Here is a 16,494-nt window from a genome sequence, read left to right as displayed (position 1 = left end):
TTATCCACTGACCACTATCAAATTTTTACACCATTGCTTGCATTTTAAGGTTCTCTGCAACTTTCTGCATTTCAAGTCCTCCCTTTACCTATTCCAAATTTCAATTTCCAACGCCCCACTTCTCCTACCAAAATTAAACCACTTATCTAATAATCCATTAACCAAACCCCAAGTTAAATAAGCAAAAAGAGCCCCCAGTTTTTAAGGCAAAGTGGAAGATACGTACTGCCAGTCTGCCACTTTGCTTACAAATCCATCGATATTGACTGCCAAAAATAAGCTGCCATTTACATAAACTCTTACGCCATCTTGCTTTCCCTCTGTGACAAATGGGACACTTCTGAAATCTGAACCAAGCGTGTGCTTTTTCTACCCTTCAATGACAATATATATATATATGTGTGTATATTTGCTCCGTACACTCAGCCACGTAATAGAGATAAAGGGTTACAGTGGCCAACAAGTCAACAATGCAACGTATAAATGATTAAATTCGTAAGCATCATGTTGGAAGTAGGATTGGTCAAACCCACAGTTATTTCTTCTTCAAATGATCACGTTTTGATTTTTTTTTTTCCTTCCTCGTTTAACTGTACAGAAAAAGCCCTCTGAAATGGTGAAAATTCATCCTTGAATTCAATGTATTCATATTGGTTAAACTTTCAACAGTTTGGCCACAGTGAAGGTACTTGCAACATCTCGTGTGGTTTTATCAGCTACTGCCAATATGAGTGTACTCCTTATAGGCCATGCATATATAACTAAACATGTCTTCCATGCAAATTATTGATGATGACATTAGGTGCTTATTGCCATACTGCAAATATGGAATAACCTAACAAGAAATTGATCACTACTCTACACGTATAATACTTACATACATATATATCCATGCAAAGTGTTGTTATGAACCTTGTTTTCTTTTCCAACATTATACATTTCAAAAATGCAAATTGATGACATGGAACATTAATTTAAATGATTAATTATTAATTTGATCCTTAAACTATAGCTAAAATACATGTTGATTTTTAGAAGTTTTTCTTAACAACAATTCTGAAAATTTTAAAATATCTTAAAATAAATATAAAATAAGTTAAAATATTTTTAAAATAATTTGATAATTACTTTGCAAAATTCTTTATTATTAATAAAAGGAACAAGGTGATAGAGAACAAATGAAGGCGCAAGAGCATCAAAGTTTCTGGTTCACTGCTAACTACAACAAGATATTATATGGTTGCTTCATCATCAAGCTTATCATCTCAAGACTAATTAATGCAGGAGACAGTAGTAGTTAATTACTTACCACTGAAAATTTTGAGTGGCAAGGGCGTCATATGCCTCCTTCAAGGCTTCATGGTACTTGTTGATTAGTTACCATTGAAAATTTTAAGGTCAACATATTTTAAAAATATATTAAAAATTATTAAAAATATATTGAAGGTTAAATTTGTTGAATTTTTAACATAATTTTAATATTTTATATTTATTTTAATATACTTTTTAATTTTTAGAATTATTGTTAAGAATTTTTAAAAAATCAAAATGATATTAGCTATAGTTTAGGGATCAAATTAGTAATTAATCATTTAAATTAACGTTTCACGGATCATTTAACAGAGAAATTTATCAAAAGGATTAATTTGCACGTTTGAAATATATAAGAGCTAATTTGCCCAAATACTTTTACCGAAGATAAAACAATTCCTTTGATAAAGATGATAAATCAACCTAATATTAAACCAATCCCTTTTATATTTTTAAATTGAAATAAAACTAATTAATAACATAGAATTTCCAAATAAATGCTTAATGTATAGATTAGCCTTTAGTCATTTCTCGAGTTGGCCTTTGTAACGGCCCGTTTTCAATAAAATCGGAACAGTGGTTTTGGGACAACAAATGAGAAGTCAAAAAATTTATTTTAATATTATTTTAATATCTATAACATGATAGTATTATTTTATAAAAATTTTGTTAATAAATTTTACCATTTGTATGCTCAATTTGTGAAAAAGGACTAAATCGGGTAAAGTGCGAAAGTTGGGTTCTATTAGCTAAAGGTGTTAAATAGCTATAGAAATTTAAAGTGAAGGTCCTTATTTGATAATTAGACCACTAATTGAGTTAGCAGATGTGCATGACATTGTATTTATGAAATTTTTAAAGTTAGGTAAGGGTAAAAAAGTAATTAGGTAATTAAATATAAAAATTAAATAAAACACAAATGGTCATCTCTTTCATTCTTGCATGCACAAAAAATTACAGCAAAGAATGGCCATTTGAGAGCTTGAAATTTTGACAAAGAAAATCCCTTGCATGTAAATGATCATTTGTCCTGTTTTTGTTAATTTTTATGTTTTCGGGATCGTTGTAGCTTAAGCTAGCTAAATAGGGGACTAATTTGCAATATGAATGAAATTCTAGGGTTTTGCCATGATAAAGTTTTAATTTTTCTTAAAGTTTAATGGAATAAAATGAATCTTGGTTGTTAAATAAACAACTTTTGTTAAGTGAGTTTTGTTGAAATTGTCAATTGGGGATTAAATTGAGAAATATCAAAATTATGTGTTAAATGTGTGAAATTGTAAAATTTATGGGCTGATATAAGCACATATATAATTTGGCTAGGCTTGGTTGTGGATGAAATTGCATGAATTTCATTTTACGAGCCTAGGGACTAAATTGTAAGAAGTTAAAAATATAAGGGCAAAATAGTAATTTTTCCAAAACATGAATTTTGGATTGAATTGAATAGAATATAGATTAAAGTGGTTAAATTTGGTTATATAGATCAAGAAAAGCCACGTTCGGAATTAGATTGGGGAAAGGACAAAGTTATCGAATAAACTATCGTTTTTCGTCGTACGAGTTTGAGGTAAGTTCGTGTAATTAAATTGTGTATTTATATGCTTTAATTGAAATATATGTATGTGAATGATTTAATTATTATGTATAATTACCGAGCGCATAACCAATGACATACGAAGAATATCGAGCCCCGTTTAAACCTTAGGAATTTGTAGGATACAAATGACATATCATTAGGGTTACCGATTTGGTTGTGGTCCTGCATGTGTTGCAGGCACACCACAGCTTATATGAACTTACCGATTTTAGCTCGTGAGAGCTTACCGATTCACAACTCGTATAAGCTTACCGACATTTAGCTCAGAGGAGCTTACAGTTTATCGCTCGTATGAGCATACATGTACAAGAATTGATAGATTTACAGTTTAGTACATCTCGCGTATACTACCCGTGTATCTAACGATATTCTAAGTGGTTCAACAGGTATAGTGGTATTACGAGTTACACAAGTTCAATACGAACTAGTACATGTATTTACATGGAAATGGTTTATATATGATATACGAATACACGGTATAGATGGTACATGTACATGGAATTTAATAATTGTTGAATTCATACATGATTCTCGGTTTTATATGAATGCATGGATAACTTGGTTAATAGTTATGTCATAGGCTTTGGCCAAATTGAATTATGTTATGCTTTGAGTTACTTACCTAAATTTGTGGTTAAATGGTAAGTTTAGTTTTGTGTTATATGAACTTACTAAGCTTAATTACTTATTCTATTTATTTTCCAGTGTTTTATAGTGATTCAGAAGCTCGTTCAGATTGGAAGTTCTCGGAGACCGCATCACACTATTAAACGTTTATTTTGGTACTTTGGACTTATATATTTTGGTTAAATGGCATGTATAGGTCATTTTGGCTAATTATAGCCTATATGTTTTGTTGTCTATTTAGCCATTTGAGTTGGCTTGAAAATGGTATATGTTTTGATATGTAAATAGGTGTAAATGACCTTATGATATGTGGGGTATAATTGCTATGTGAATGTCTTGTTTGTGAATTGGTATTTGGGATACAAAATGGTTGAAATTGAAGTGTGGTATGCATGCTAAGTTAGGCACAATGTTTCATATATGAGTTTGGCCATTTAGGTATATTTTGGAAGTATATTTGACATGTTTTAAAGTGGTCAATTGATGTGTTTAGATATCATGTTGTATGTGTGGATATTACATGTTATAAACTTGATATTGGTTGGTTTTGAATGCCTATTTATGCCAAGGTTGTATGCACATTGTGGTGTCAAGGTTAGTACTTATTTGGGTGAGAAATGTGGCTTGGAAAATGATTTATTTTTGTCCACGCGGGTAGAGACACGGACGTGTGTCTCAGTCGTGTATGACACATGGCCAGGTGACACGGCCTTGTGTCCTCTGATACTTCTATAAAAATCAAGTCAGTAGCTTCACACGGCCTAGCACACGGGCGTGTGGCTTGGCCTTGTGGCGTGGCTTGGCCGTGTGGTACAAGTCAGTATACCCTCCAGTTTTTACACGGCCTGGCACATAGGCGTGTGAGGCCATTTTGAAGGGTACATGACTTGACACATAAGCGTGTGGTTGGCTGTGACCCAAGTCAGTGAGTTACACGAGGTCAGACACGGGTTGGGACACGACCCTTGCACTTTGAAAATTTTTAATGTTTTTCTAAAAATACCTTGAGTACTCGGTTTAGTCCCGAACCACTTTTAATATCTATTTTGGACCTCGAGGGATCGTATTAGGGACTACATGAATAAATTTGATTAGATTTTGTTTGATTGAGAAATGAATATAAAATGTATGATTGTTTGAGTTATAAGTTCCGTAATGCTTTGTGACCTTGTTCTAGCGTCGGATACGGGTTAGGGGTGTTATAGCCTTGGACTACTTTTTTTTTATCAAATTAATCCTTAAAATTGGTATCCATTATCCCAATTAATTTCTACTATTAACATCATATGTTTTTGAATAATTGGGTGATGTTGTAATAGCTCGTTTTTAGTAAAATCAGAATAGTGGTTTCGAGACCACAAATTCGAATTCGGAAGAAAAATTATTTTAATATTATTTCATGATCTACATTATGATAGAAATATCGCAAAAAAAAATTTGCAAAAATTTTTTACCGATTACATGCTTAATTTAATAGAAAGGACCAAAATGCATAAAATGCAAAAGTTAAGCTCTAGTAGCTATAAATATCAAATAGCTATGGAATTAAAATTTGAGGTCCATATATGGAAATATAGACCATTAAGAGGAGTTAGTAGATAAGTATGACGATTCATCCATGGAAAATAAAATTAAAAGGACTAAATTGGAAAGAAAAAGATGAAAAATAATAAAATAACATAAAATATCATCATATTATCATCTTTCCTAAAACAATAACATGGAAACCCTAGCCATGGAATTTGGGTTTTGAGCAAACTTATTTGGCTCAATTAGGTATGTTTTCTTGTCTTGTTTTTAATAATTTTCATATTTCCGAGATCATAATAGTTTAATCTAGCTATCTCAAGGATTAATTTGTAAAGTTATCAAAGTGTTAGGATTTTTCCATGGATGAATATAGTTGAATTATGAAATTCTATGGTAGAAAATGAAAGGTTGTTGATAGATAAACAACTTTTGTAAAGTGAATTTTGATGAAATTGTGATTTAGGGACTAAATTGTAAAGATGTAAAATTCATGGAAAAATTCTAAATTTATGGAATACATGGGCTGCTAATGTTACATGTAAAAATCAACTAGGTTTGGAATAAGGATTAAACTGCATGAATTTCATTTTTCGAGTATAAGGACGAAATTGTAATTAATCAAAAGTATAAGGGCAAAATAATATTTTTGCCTAAGATATGAATTGGATTGAATTGAATATGAATTATATTAAATTGAGTTAAATTTACTCGTATAGATCCGGATAGACCAAATACAGAATTGGATCGAGGAAAAGAAAAAGTATCGGATTAGTAGATTACAAATACACCAACACTAGTTGAGGTAAGTTCGTGTAACTAAATTGTGTATATTTATATGTTTGAATTGAATGTATATGTTAATTGTATAAATTTCATATATATATGAAATTGATCACATATCCGACAATGCTCGATAAATATTAAGTCTCATTTGGATAAATGAGATTCAATGGATACAGGGTTCTCGTATTGGTTGTGGTCCTGCATATGTTGCGGACACACCACAGCTTGAAAGAGCCTTCCATTATTAGCCCTCTTGAGCTTCCCGTTATATGGTTCTTGCGAGCTTCCCATTAATAGCTCTTCGGAGCGTCCCAATTGGTTGTGATTCTGCATGTGTTGTAGACACACCACAGCTCTTATGAGCGTCTCGATGTATGGCTTTTCGTGAGCTTCCTGATTAAAGGCTCTTTGTGAGCTTCTTGATTAATGGCTCTCCAGAGCTTCCCGATATGGCTCGCTTAAACTTCCCAATATATAGCTATCTAGAGCTTCCCGATTAATGGCTCTTTGAAGCTACCCGTTATTGGCTCGCATGAGCTTTCTGAATATAGCTCTTAATACAGCCCGGATAAGCTTCCCGTTACATGGCTCACATGAGCTTCCTGTTATATGGCTCGAGAGATGACTTCCCGTTTATGTGCTCGTATGAGTATTCCCAAATATGAATTGACGAATTACAGTTTTGTACACTTCGAGTGTACTACCTGTGTATCTATCGATATTTCAAGTAAATTCAATAAGCAAAGTTCCGACATGGGATAATCTGAACTGAGATGAATTCTTATGGAAATGTACATGTTATATGAGTGTATGATATGGAAAGTATATATATATATGACAAATTTTGCATGGTGAGCTCACCCTTGTTTCGTGATATTCACATGAAGTACATGACTAACATGTTTCTTGAGATTATATGTGTTTAGGCAAAATGCCAAATTTCTTTAGATAAATATTTGTATGCTTACCTTATGTGTGAAATAATGGTAAGTTAAATTCCATGTTATACGAACTTACTAAGCATTAAATGCTTACTCTATTTTATTTCCTCTATTTTATAGTAATTCGGAAGCTTGTTGGGTTGGAGGCTTGGCAGAGATATCATTACACTATCCATCAGCTCATTTCTGTGCATATAGTAATTACATTTTGGTTACAATGGCATGTATAGGCTAAAAATGGTCATGGATGGTATCTATGTGTTTGGTTGAAATTAACAATTTGGTATGGCTTGTAATTGATATGTTTTGATATGTAAAAAGTGTTTTTAGTATGTTGATGTGTGTTTGAAATGGATAAATGATGGAAACTATATATGCATGTTGATGATTGGTTTGTGATAGTATAAATTTGGTAAAATATGCCTATAGGTATGTATGGTTGTTTTGGTAAGTTTGGATAATTAAACATATGAGTTGATATGTCATGTATAAGACTTGGTTTTGGTTTGATTTAAATGTTTTATATTGGATTGAGAATATGTTTAAGTGATGATGTAGGTGGAAGACAATTTGGGTGAGAAAAGTGGCCCTGTAAATGGCCTATTTTCGTCCATACGGGTAGAGACGCGGGCGTGTGTCTCAGTCGTGTGTAACACACGGCCTAACACATGGGCATGTGGTCTGGCCGTGTGTCACCTGTATCTTTAAAATTTCCAAACAGAATGCTCAGGATTTTTCACACGGCCTGACACACATACGTGTGGCTTGGCCGTGTGACCCTTGCACCTATTTAATGCGAATTTTCATGTTCATACGGCCTAGCATACGGGCGTGTGACTTGGCCGTGTGACCCAAGTCAGAGAGTTACACGGGTACGAACAAGAGCTGGGACACGATCGTGTGCCCTATTTCGAATGCCCACACGGCCTGACCACATGGGCGTGTGTCCCTTGTATCTTGGAAAAATTTTGAGATTTTGCAAAAAAATCTCTGAGTACTCGGTTTAGTCCCAACTTGTTTTTAATGCATATTTTGGGCATCGATGGCTAATTTAAGGGGCTTTATGAATAATTTCTGACTTGAATGTTAAATAAAATGAAATGTTTGTAATTGATCTGTATATTTTGAAATGCTCCGTAACCCTGTTTTGGCTACGAATATGGGTTAGGGTGTTACAGATGTGACCAAATATGAAAGTGACACGTAAACAAATAGGGAACAAACATGTCCTCCTCCTTAATTATTCTAAAAACTTCAAAAAGAGCTAAAAAAAATTGGTTTAAAAATATATAAAAGGAAAATAGAAATTCAAAATACATATAAATGAAAAAGTTAAAAGAAAAAGTTAAAATTTTAGAATTTTACAAAATAAAATCGAAAAAAAATAAAAAAAAAAGGTTACAACTCTCCCTCTCTCTTTTTTTTTTTTTGTTATTTTCTCTTTTTATCAATGTTGATTAAATTGGTCCAATTAGGGTTGGGAATTGATCGAAGATTAGTCCGATTAAATCAAGTTTTTTTTAATAATTTTTTAACCAGATCGGTTGAATCGATGAACTTGTGGATTGACAAGTTCAACCACCAGTCCGGTTTAGAAAAACATTACTTCTTATCTTTTTTTTTTCTCCCAAAATAAAACTCTAACTACCATTGCTTCCACCACCTCCAATCACCTTCTTCGGTTGTTCCACCACCTCCGAATAAAGGTGATCATGGGTTAGGCTAGGTCAATGCAAAACAAAATTAGACTTGATCGAAAAAATGATTCTAAAATTTTATCCAAAATCAACCCAAATAAAAATACGAACTCTGAACCCTACCCACTCCAAGACCTTGTTAAGATTCACATAGCAGGCCGTTATGAGCTTATTTTGTTTAAGGCTCACTTCCACTTGCGTCCTTCCACTAATTTTTTCACCCTTCTCTTTCATCTCTTGCATACTTATATAAGATTTTAACCATTTCAAATAAATTGTTTTAAGATTTGATAATATATATTAATTATGCAAATATAAATAGTTTCATTACATAAATTAAGCATAAAAAAAAAGATAAATAAGAAAATTGTTGAGAAAAGAAAAGATTAAGAATAAAAATTGGAGTGTCGATTGAGTTTTGCGTTCGAGTATCCTGAAGCATATTATCCTCCTATTTATAAGATTGTGGAGGGGCTATATGTAGTTCTAATCATTGACTCAAAAAAAACAAATCAAAACCTATAATGAAATTATTTAAAATAAATAAATAAAATTGGAGTATCACACTATCATAGATTTGGAAAAAAATAAAATTATTTTCATTTATTTTAATAAACCTATGAGAAAAAAAAGTCGGAGATCTGACTACTTTTTTTATTATCCATCTTAACTTTTATCTCCACCTTTTGCACCTATCATTAATAACAAATACTAATTCACTTTAGAATTTAGCTATTTAAAAAAATTAAATATGTAAGGAAAAATTGTTCGAGAAAGATAAAGGAATAGATAGATCGGGAAATCTCCATTTCTTGATTTTTTTTGATTTTTATATATTTATATTATTTTTGAAATATTAAAATATTAATTTTTATTATATATTTTAGAATTTCCTAAACATAAGTACCAATTTAGCATAATATAAATTATGATATAAATATGCCACATCAGTTTTCTATCTCATTGTTAAACAAGTCAGTGACCATAACGTGAAATCAATAACGTTTGTGACCATATAGTAATTTTTAAAAGTTTAGTGATTAAAACATAATTTTAGACAAATCTAAGTGACTAAACTTGTAGTTTATCCTAAAGTGTATAGGGCCGCATTTAGTTGGGCCCAATTTATTTGGAGATAGTATCCTAATGGGCTAAAGAATCAAAATGTTTATTTATTTTTTTATCTTTCGTTTCAAGCAGAAGCTTCAGACAAACCCTCTTTCTTTCTTCTTCTACTACCTCAGTTATCATTCATCGCGGCCGCTCTTAACCCTCCTTTTCAGGCGAGTCTCCAAATCTCGCATTTATTTTTTTGGGAAAATTTCTTCGTTATTTTTATTTCAGGTCGGGCTATGAGGCCGACTTAATTTTTTTTATTTGTATTTTAGATTTTATGTGAATTTAATGGATATGTATTAGGAAATTTTAATACAATTTCAGATCGTAGTTTTATTTTATTCTTAATTTTCTTTGGGGACTTGTATTTGGCTTCCTTCCTAGATTGAAGATAAAGTTTTTTTTTTAGATTATTTATTCTTTAAATTATTTGATTAATAGAAAACGGCGTTGTTTGTTTTAGGCTACCAAGGGCGGTTTTAAGAAATTGATTCAAAACATGGCGAATTTTGCGAAACCAGAGAATGCCTTGAAGAGAGCTGAAGGTTAGCTACAAATGTTTCCTTTGTTAGTTTGTTTGTTGTTTTTTCAAAACTTTTTTTTGTCAATATATGCTACCCATTGTTTGGCATTAGAACGATTATCTGCTGTTATTGTGAATCTGGGTCTTGCAGCCATTGCCCTAAATTGTTAAAAGTTTATGTTGGGTTGTGATATTTAATTATACTTTTATTGTATAATGCGTTTGTAATGTATTGACTTTGTGATTTGGCTGATGCAGAGTTGATTAATGTTGGGCAGAAGCAAGATGCTTTGCAGGCTCTTCACAATCTAATAACTTCAAAGAGATACAGAGCTTGGCAGAAGCCGCATGAAAAGATCATGTTTAAATATGTAGAGCTGTGTGTTGACATGCGGAAGGGTCGTTTTGCCAAGGATGGTCTGATTCAATATCGTATTGTATGTCAACATGTGAATGTCAGTTCTCTGGAGGAAGTGATCAAGCACTTCATGCATCTTTCTACTCAGAAAGCTGAGCAGGCTCGAAGCCAGGCAGAAGCCTTAGAAGAAGCATTAGATGTTGATGACCTTGAAGCTGATAAAAGGCCACAAGATTTAATGTTAAGCTATGTCAGTGGAGAGAAAGGAAAGGATAGGTCTGATCGTGAACTTGTTACTCCTTGGTTCAAGTTTCTCTGGGAGACCTATAGAACAGTGCTTGAAATATTGCGGAACAATTCCAAGTTAGAAGCACTCTATGCGGTATTTCCTGTCTAAATGACTTCCATAAATGTTCACCGTTTGTTGCAACTATATCTGTAAATTTTCAATTTTTTACTACTACATCAAAATTGGCAAACCTGTTTTCAGCATTATCATAGAAGGGACTCTAGGTTCTTGCATACTATTTTTGTGTTTGTAGTCTTGCGTTGCAAGATGAGTGGAACTGTTAATTGATTTAGTATTTAGATTTGAAGTTATTCTTTGTATTAGAATCTTTAAGCTTTAAAGGAAAAGTTTCGAGTAACATAGGTACTTACTGTTGTTATTTGGTGAGTTACAAAGAACTAACGAGGTTGCTGGAAAAAGAAGGTACACAGGCAAAAAAAAAAATGATTTTGGTATTGGGAAAATGAGAATTTAGCATTTGGAATTGATTCTTCTTTTTCTTTCTTTCCTTTTTTTTTTGGGGGAGGAGGTTAACAATCTTTTAGCTTGAAAGGGTAACTTTTCAGGAATATAGGATTAGCTTGACCAGAAAAATTGGTTTTGGTCTGGTGTAGGTGGCTTCACCTGCACATCCTTAGAGTTGAAACATAATGGCATTAATGTCTCTTGTTTTGTGCTTGCACTTGATAATGTCTTGTTTCCATGATTTTAGTAATATTTTTACATATTTGAAATAACAAATCTTTGTGTTTTTTAAAAATATCCTGTAGATGACAGCACATCGGGCATTCCAGTTTTGCAAGCAGTATAAACGGACAACAGAGTTCCGAAGGTTGTGTGAGATTATAAGGAATCATTTAGCAAATCTAAATAAATATAAAGACCAGAGGGACAGACCTGATCTTTCAGCACCTGAAAGTTTGCAACTGTATCTTGATACGAGATTTGAGCAGCTAAAGATTGCTACTGAACTTGGACTCTGGCAGGTATGCTTCTTGCCATATCCACCTTTTTGTGCTTAATGGATGAGTTTGCTATCTTGTAATGGATAGATCTTACCTGCTTCTTATTGTTTCTTGCTATGTTGGTCCTTACAGGAAGCTTTTCGTTCTGTTGAAGATATTCATGGATTGATGTCCATTGTGAAGAAAACTCCCAAGGCTTCCTTGATGGTGGTTTATTATGCCAAGTTAACTGAAATATTCTGGATTTCAAGCAGCCATCTTTATCATGCTTATGCATGGTTAAACCTATTTTCACTTCAAAAAAGCTTTAATAAAAACTTAAGTCAGAAGGACTTGCAGTTGATAGCATCATCAGTTGTTTTGGCTGCACTGTCAGTTACCCCTTACAATCAAACACGTGGTGCATCACACTTGGAACTTGAAAATGAGAAAGAACGCAACCTTCGAATGTCAAATCTTATAGGATTTAATCTTGAATCTAAACTTGAGAACAGAGAAGTGGTATATTGTATTTTCATTTGATGTACTTTTTGTTTTTCTTGATATTAACCGACTCTGACATTTTGTGCTTCTTACAGTTGTCAAGGTCGGCAGTTCTCACAGAGCTGGTATGTTTAAATTTTATGAGTTCTTTTTGCTTTGTTTCTTCTTTTCTATGCATGTTATTTTTATTTATTTGATGGCTTGTTTCTCATGAATTTTCAAAGTTTAAATTGTTCAAATAGCCTTTAAAAATGAAGCAGCAAGAGCATGGATGGTAATGTTGTCAATTGCTGGGTTGTTTATATGTCTTAAGTACTCTTAACAATGACATTTCTCAAATCAATTTTAATATGGTGGAACTCAACCCAACTAGGGCTGTTAATCACAAACTATTTCGGTTTGGCTACATCACATAATTTCTCCATTGTTTAAGGCAAATAATCAATTGCTATATAGGCGTAACTCTTTATCTAGGTTATCATAGCCTTAAAAATCTGCTATATTCCTAGATCTCTTTTTGGTCCTGAATCATTATGTTCATGAAATGATGGTCTTTCGTTGCTATGTTCTTTAAGACAAAGAAATTAGTCTTTGCATTTTTGCAAGTGAGGCTTGAGTTCTCTCTCTCTCTCTGAGTTGTATAGGATACCAAAGAGTATTGGCTTTACATTTATGTGACTAGAATTTTTATTGTCTTTTAGAGTGTTGACCTACTGCCTTTTGTTATTTCCTTTTTATTTAGGTATCCAAAGGTGTACTTAGTTGTGCAACTCAAGAAGTGAAAGATCTTTACCATCTTTTAGAAAATGATTTTCTCCCTCTTGATGTTGCATCTAAGATACATCCTTCGTTGATGAAAATATCAAAGCTGGGTGGGAAGCTGACTTCAGCTTCATCTGTACCCGAAGTTCAACTCTCTCAATATGTTCCTTCCCTTGAAAGGCTTGCTACCCTCAGATTGCTTAAGCAGGTCTGTTTCTGTTTTTTGTTTATTTTCTTTTCATTGTTCTTTTTTATTTTTTTACTCGTGTTAAGCTTAAGCATGTGTGATCTTGTGATTATACTTGATTTACTTGCTTCTCCAGGTTTCCCAACTTTACCAGACAATGAAAATTGAGAGTCTGTCTCAGATGATCCCCTTTTATGAATTTTCTATGGTTGAAAAGATTTCTGTTGATGCTGTGAAACATAATTTCATAGCCATGAAAGTTGACCACATGAAAGGCGCTGTGCTGTTTGGTAATATGGTGAGTTAGGATTTTTATGCTTATTTCTTTGTGGATATTTCTAGGATTTATGCATTCTGTTCATATTTTTTAAAGGCCTCTGTATGGCGGAAGATAATATATATTTTTTCATTATGCTGTCCTTTTCAGGGTCTTGAATCTGACAAGCTTCAAGATCACTTGACTGTTTTTGCCGAGTCTTTGAATAAATCAAGAGCAATGATATATCCCGCTCCGAAGAAAGCATCAAAGCTGTGTGAAGTTTTACCAGGGTTAGGGGAAATTGTAGACAAGGAACACAGAAGACTTCTTGCACGGAAATCAATCATTGAGAAAAGAAAGGAAGAACAAGAGCGTCAACTATTGGAAATGGTATCCCCATTTAAAACATGAGGTTTCATCATTTAGCAAAATAACAGAAATTTCATAAACTTGTGCCCATGCTTTTGTTTGTTTTGATATGTTAGGAACGTGAGGAGGAGTCAAAGAGGCAGCATTTGCTGAAGAAAACTGAAGAAGCAGAAAAGAAGAGGCTTGCTGCTATGTTTGAGCAACAACGAGCTGAAAGAATTCGTAAGGAAATAGAGGAGCGGGAGCTTGAAGAAGCACAGGCACTACTACAGGAAACTGAAAAGCATTTGAAAAGAGGGAAAAAGAAGCCAATTTTGGATGGGGTAAGTGGCCAGTTTTTCTCATCCAATCACATTTTTTTATTGATATTGAATTTGGTTTTTGACTATGAATATGTATCCAGGAGAAATTAACAAAGCAAACCTTGATCGAGCGGGCTTTGAGTGAGCAGCTCAAGGAGAGGCAGGAACAGGAGAAGAGACTACAAAAAGTTGCTAAAACAATGGACCATCTAGAAAGGGCAAAGAGAGAGGAAGCAGCCCCCTTGATTGAAGCTGCTTTTCAACGGAGATTGGTAGAAGAGAAGGTGCTTCATGAACGTGAGCAACAGGTGAATATTCCAGTTCTCGGTTTTGTTATTGCACCTGTTTTTGCATTTAAAACATACCTTGTTTGCAATTTAATAAACATATAAAATACTTTGATGTGCTCAAGTTTGCCTCAAGGGATGCCCGCCCTTCATTTGCCTATTTATCACTAATGGATGGACTGTCGATCTATGTTACACCATCTTTGTTTGAGAGAGGTTTCTGTTGCTATTCTCAACCTTTTGATGATATCATCGTTAATTCTTTTTTTCTTCTGACTTGTAGCTGGAAGTTGAGTTGAGCAGACAGCGCCATGATGGGGACTTGAAAGAGAAGAATAGGCTGGCACGTATGCTAGAAAACAAGGTCAGTACCTTTGGGATTAGTGGCTTTATGTTCTTGAGAGAGGGAGCTCTTGGCAGAGATAATCTTCTTTGGAGGTTCCTACGTCTTTTCCAGTGTTAGCCATTTAACATACGCATTTTGGTTCTGCTTTTCTGCAGATGATTTTCCAGGAAAGAGTAATAAGTCGTCGGCAAGCTGAGTTTGACCAGAGGAGAGTAGAGAGAGAGGAGAGGATCAAACAAATAATTCAGGCCCGGAAGCAGGAAAGAGATATTAAGAGAAAGAAAATATTTTATGTGAGGTCTGAGGAGGAGAAAATAAAGAAGATGCGCGAAGAGGAGGAGGCTCGTAAACGTGAAGGTATATATTTTCAATGAGATCTTTTCTTTTGAAAAAAGCCAGTTAACTTGATTCATAAATTTCCCCTTCTCACAAAATAGAATTGTCTCACCTCTTATCCACTCATACAAATTTGAGTACTTTGTTCAGAGTCATATTGGTTATGTTTTTCTGTTATTTAAATTATGTTCTCGTCATTATTTAATGGATCTTTGAAACTTGCAGAGGCTGAGAGGCGGAGGAAAGAAGAAGCTGAGCACAAAGCAAAAATGGATGAGATTGCTGAAAAGCAAAGACAAAGAGAGCGTGAATTGGAAGAGAAAGAGAGGCTGAGGCGAGAAGCTCTCTTGGGAAGGGCACCAGAGGGGATTTCTAGGCCTTCTGAACTTCCTGCTGGGTCCCACACAACCGAGCCTGTAGTTGCGGCTCCTGCTGCTGCTGCTGCTGCTCCAACTCCTGGGAAATATGTTCCTAGGTTCCGGCGAGAAAGGCCTGAAAGCTCTGGTCCAGCCCCACCTTCTGAACCTGATCGATGGGGCAAGCCAGCACCGTCGGAACCTGACCGACGGGCTGCTGGTAGCAGGGCTCCTCCACTCCAATCTGATCGCTGGACTAGTGGCAGTAGGGCTCCACCTCAGGATTCTGATCGTTTGGCAGGTGGTGGTAGCAGAGCCACACCTCCAGATTCGAATCGTCTTGGTGGTGGTAGTGGGAGCAGCAAGGCAGAACCCTGGCGATCTTCAAGGGTCAGGAACCCACAACGCGGTTGATCCGACTGCTGATCGTCAGATGGTGGGTTGGAATGAATGCAGAAATTTTTGTACTTGGGAACTATTTATGGTTGTCAATGACAAATGACAAACAGCCATGATAAAGTTGTATAATGTTTTTTATTTGTTTATTTATTTTTCTTTGATGTATTACTGCATTTTGTATGTCGAACCTTTTAGACAGTTGTTAAGGCTGGATTTTCTTTCTTCAATTTTATAGATAGGGTTTTATTTCTTCAATGTCGAACTCTTAACCAATCGGAAAGGCAAAGAGAAAAACTAGACCTGTTGACTCTAAACGATTAAGCTTCTCTAAGATTTGTTGATATCTATCATCGTCACTGACAACTTTCACCGTTGGAGGCTTCGTTTTGTATGTGAATCTCTCATTTGGCCACATATGAATTCATAGTCTTGTCATCTATGATTTTATAGACTCGTTCGTATGTGTCGTACATGATAGGTCCTCCAGTTGTTCCGTCTAAGCTAGACCTGATGTTATTGTCTACACTATAGTAAAAGATTTGTATTTGGAGCCATGCTTGCAATCCATGATGATGACACTTCCTTAACATTGACTTCAAATGCTCCTATGCTTCGTACAAACACTAATCTTAGTATTGTTTAAAATTGATGATTTCTCATTTGAGCTT

At 34.2% G+C, this 16,494-nt stretch overlaps 1 protein-coding gene and 1 non-coding gene across 2 annotated transcripts; both read left to right on the top strand.

Annotated features, from left to right (window-relative positions):
- The first annotated feature begins 9,661 nt into the window (after positions 1-9,661).
- Positions 9,662-16,081, top strand: LOC105761062 (eukaryotic translation initiation factor 3 subunit A). Its single transcript, XM_012578724.2, has 14 exons — positions 9,662-9,772; positions 10,069-10,150; positions 10,387-10,868; positions 11,546-11,761; positions 11,873-12,241; positions 12,319-12,348; positions 12,966-13,193; positions 13,309-13,470; positions 13,600-13,821; positions 13,917-14,123; positions 14,204-14,410; positions 14,673-14,753; positions 14,891-15,092; positions 15,297-16,081. The coding sequence occupies exons 2-14, from the start codon at positions 10,105-10,107 to the stop codon at positions 15,839-15,841; spliced, it is 2,997 nt and encodes a 998-aa protein (XP_012434178.1). The 5' UTR covers positions 9,662-9,772; positions 10,069-10,104; the 3' UTR covers positions 15,842-16,081.
- A 306-nt stretch (positions 16,082-16,387) lies between these two features.
- Positions 16,388-16,494, top strand: LOC128035060 (small nucleolar RNA R71). Its single transcript, XR_008191464.1, has one exon. It is a non-coding gene; the product is annotated as a small nucleolar RNA R71 (small nucleolar RNA).

This window comes from Gossypium raimondii, chromosome 11, assembly GCF_025698545.1.
Source record: "Gossypium raimondii isolate GPD5lz chromosome 11, ASM2569854v1, whole genome shotgun sequence".
Classification (NCBI taxonomy): Eukaryota; Viridiplantae; Streptophyta; class Magnoliopsida; order Malvales; family Malvaceae; genus Gossypium; species Gossypium raimondii.
The sequence above is the reverse complement of the archived record's forward strand: the minus strand, read 5'-3'. Positions and strand labels throughout refer to the sequence as shown.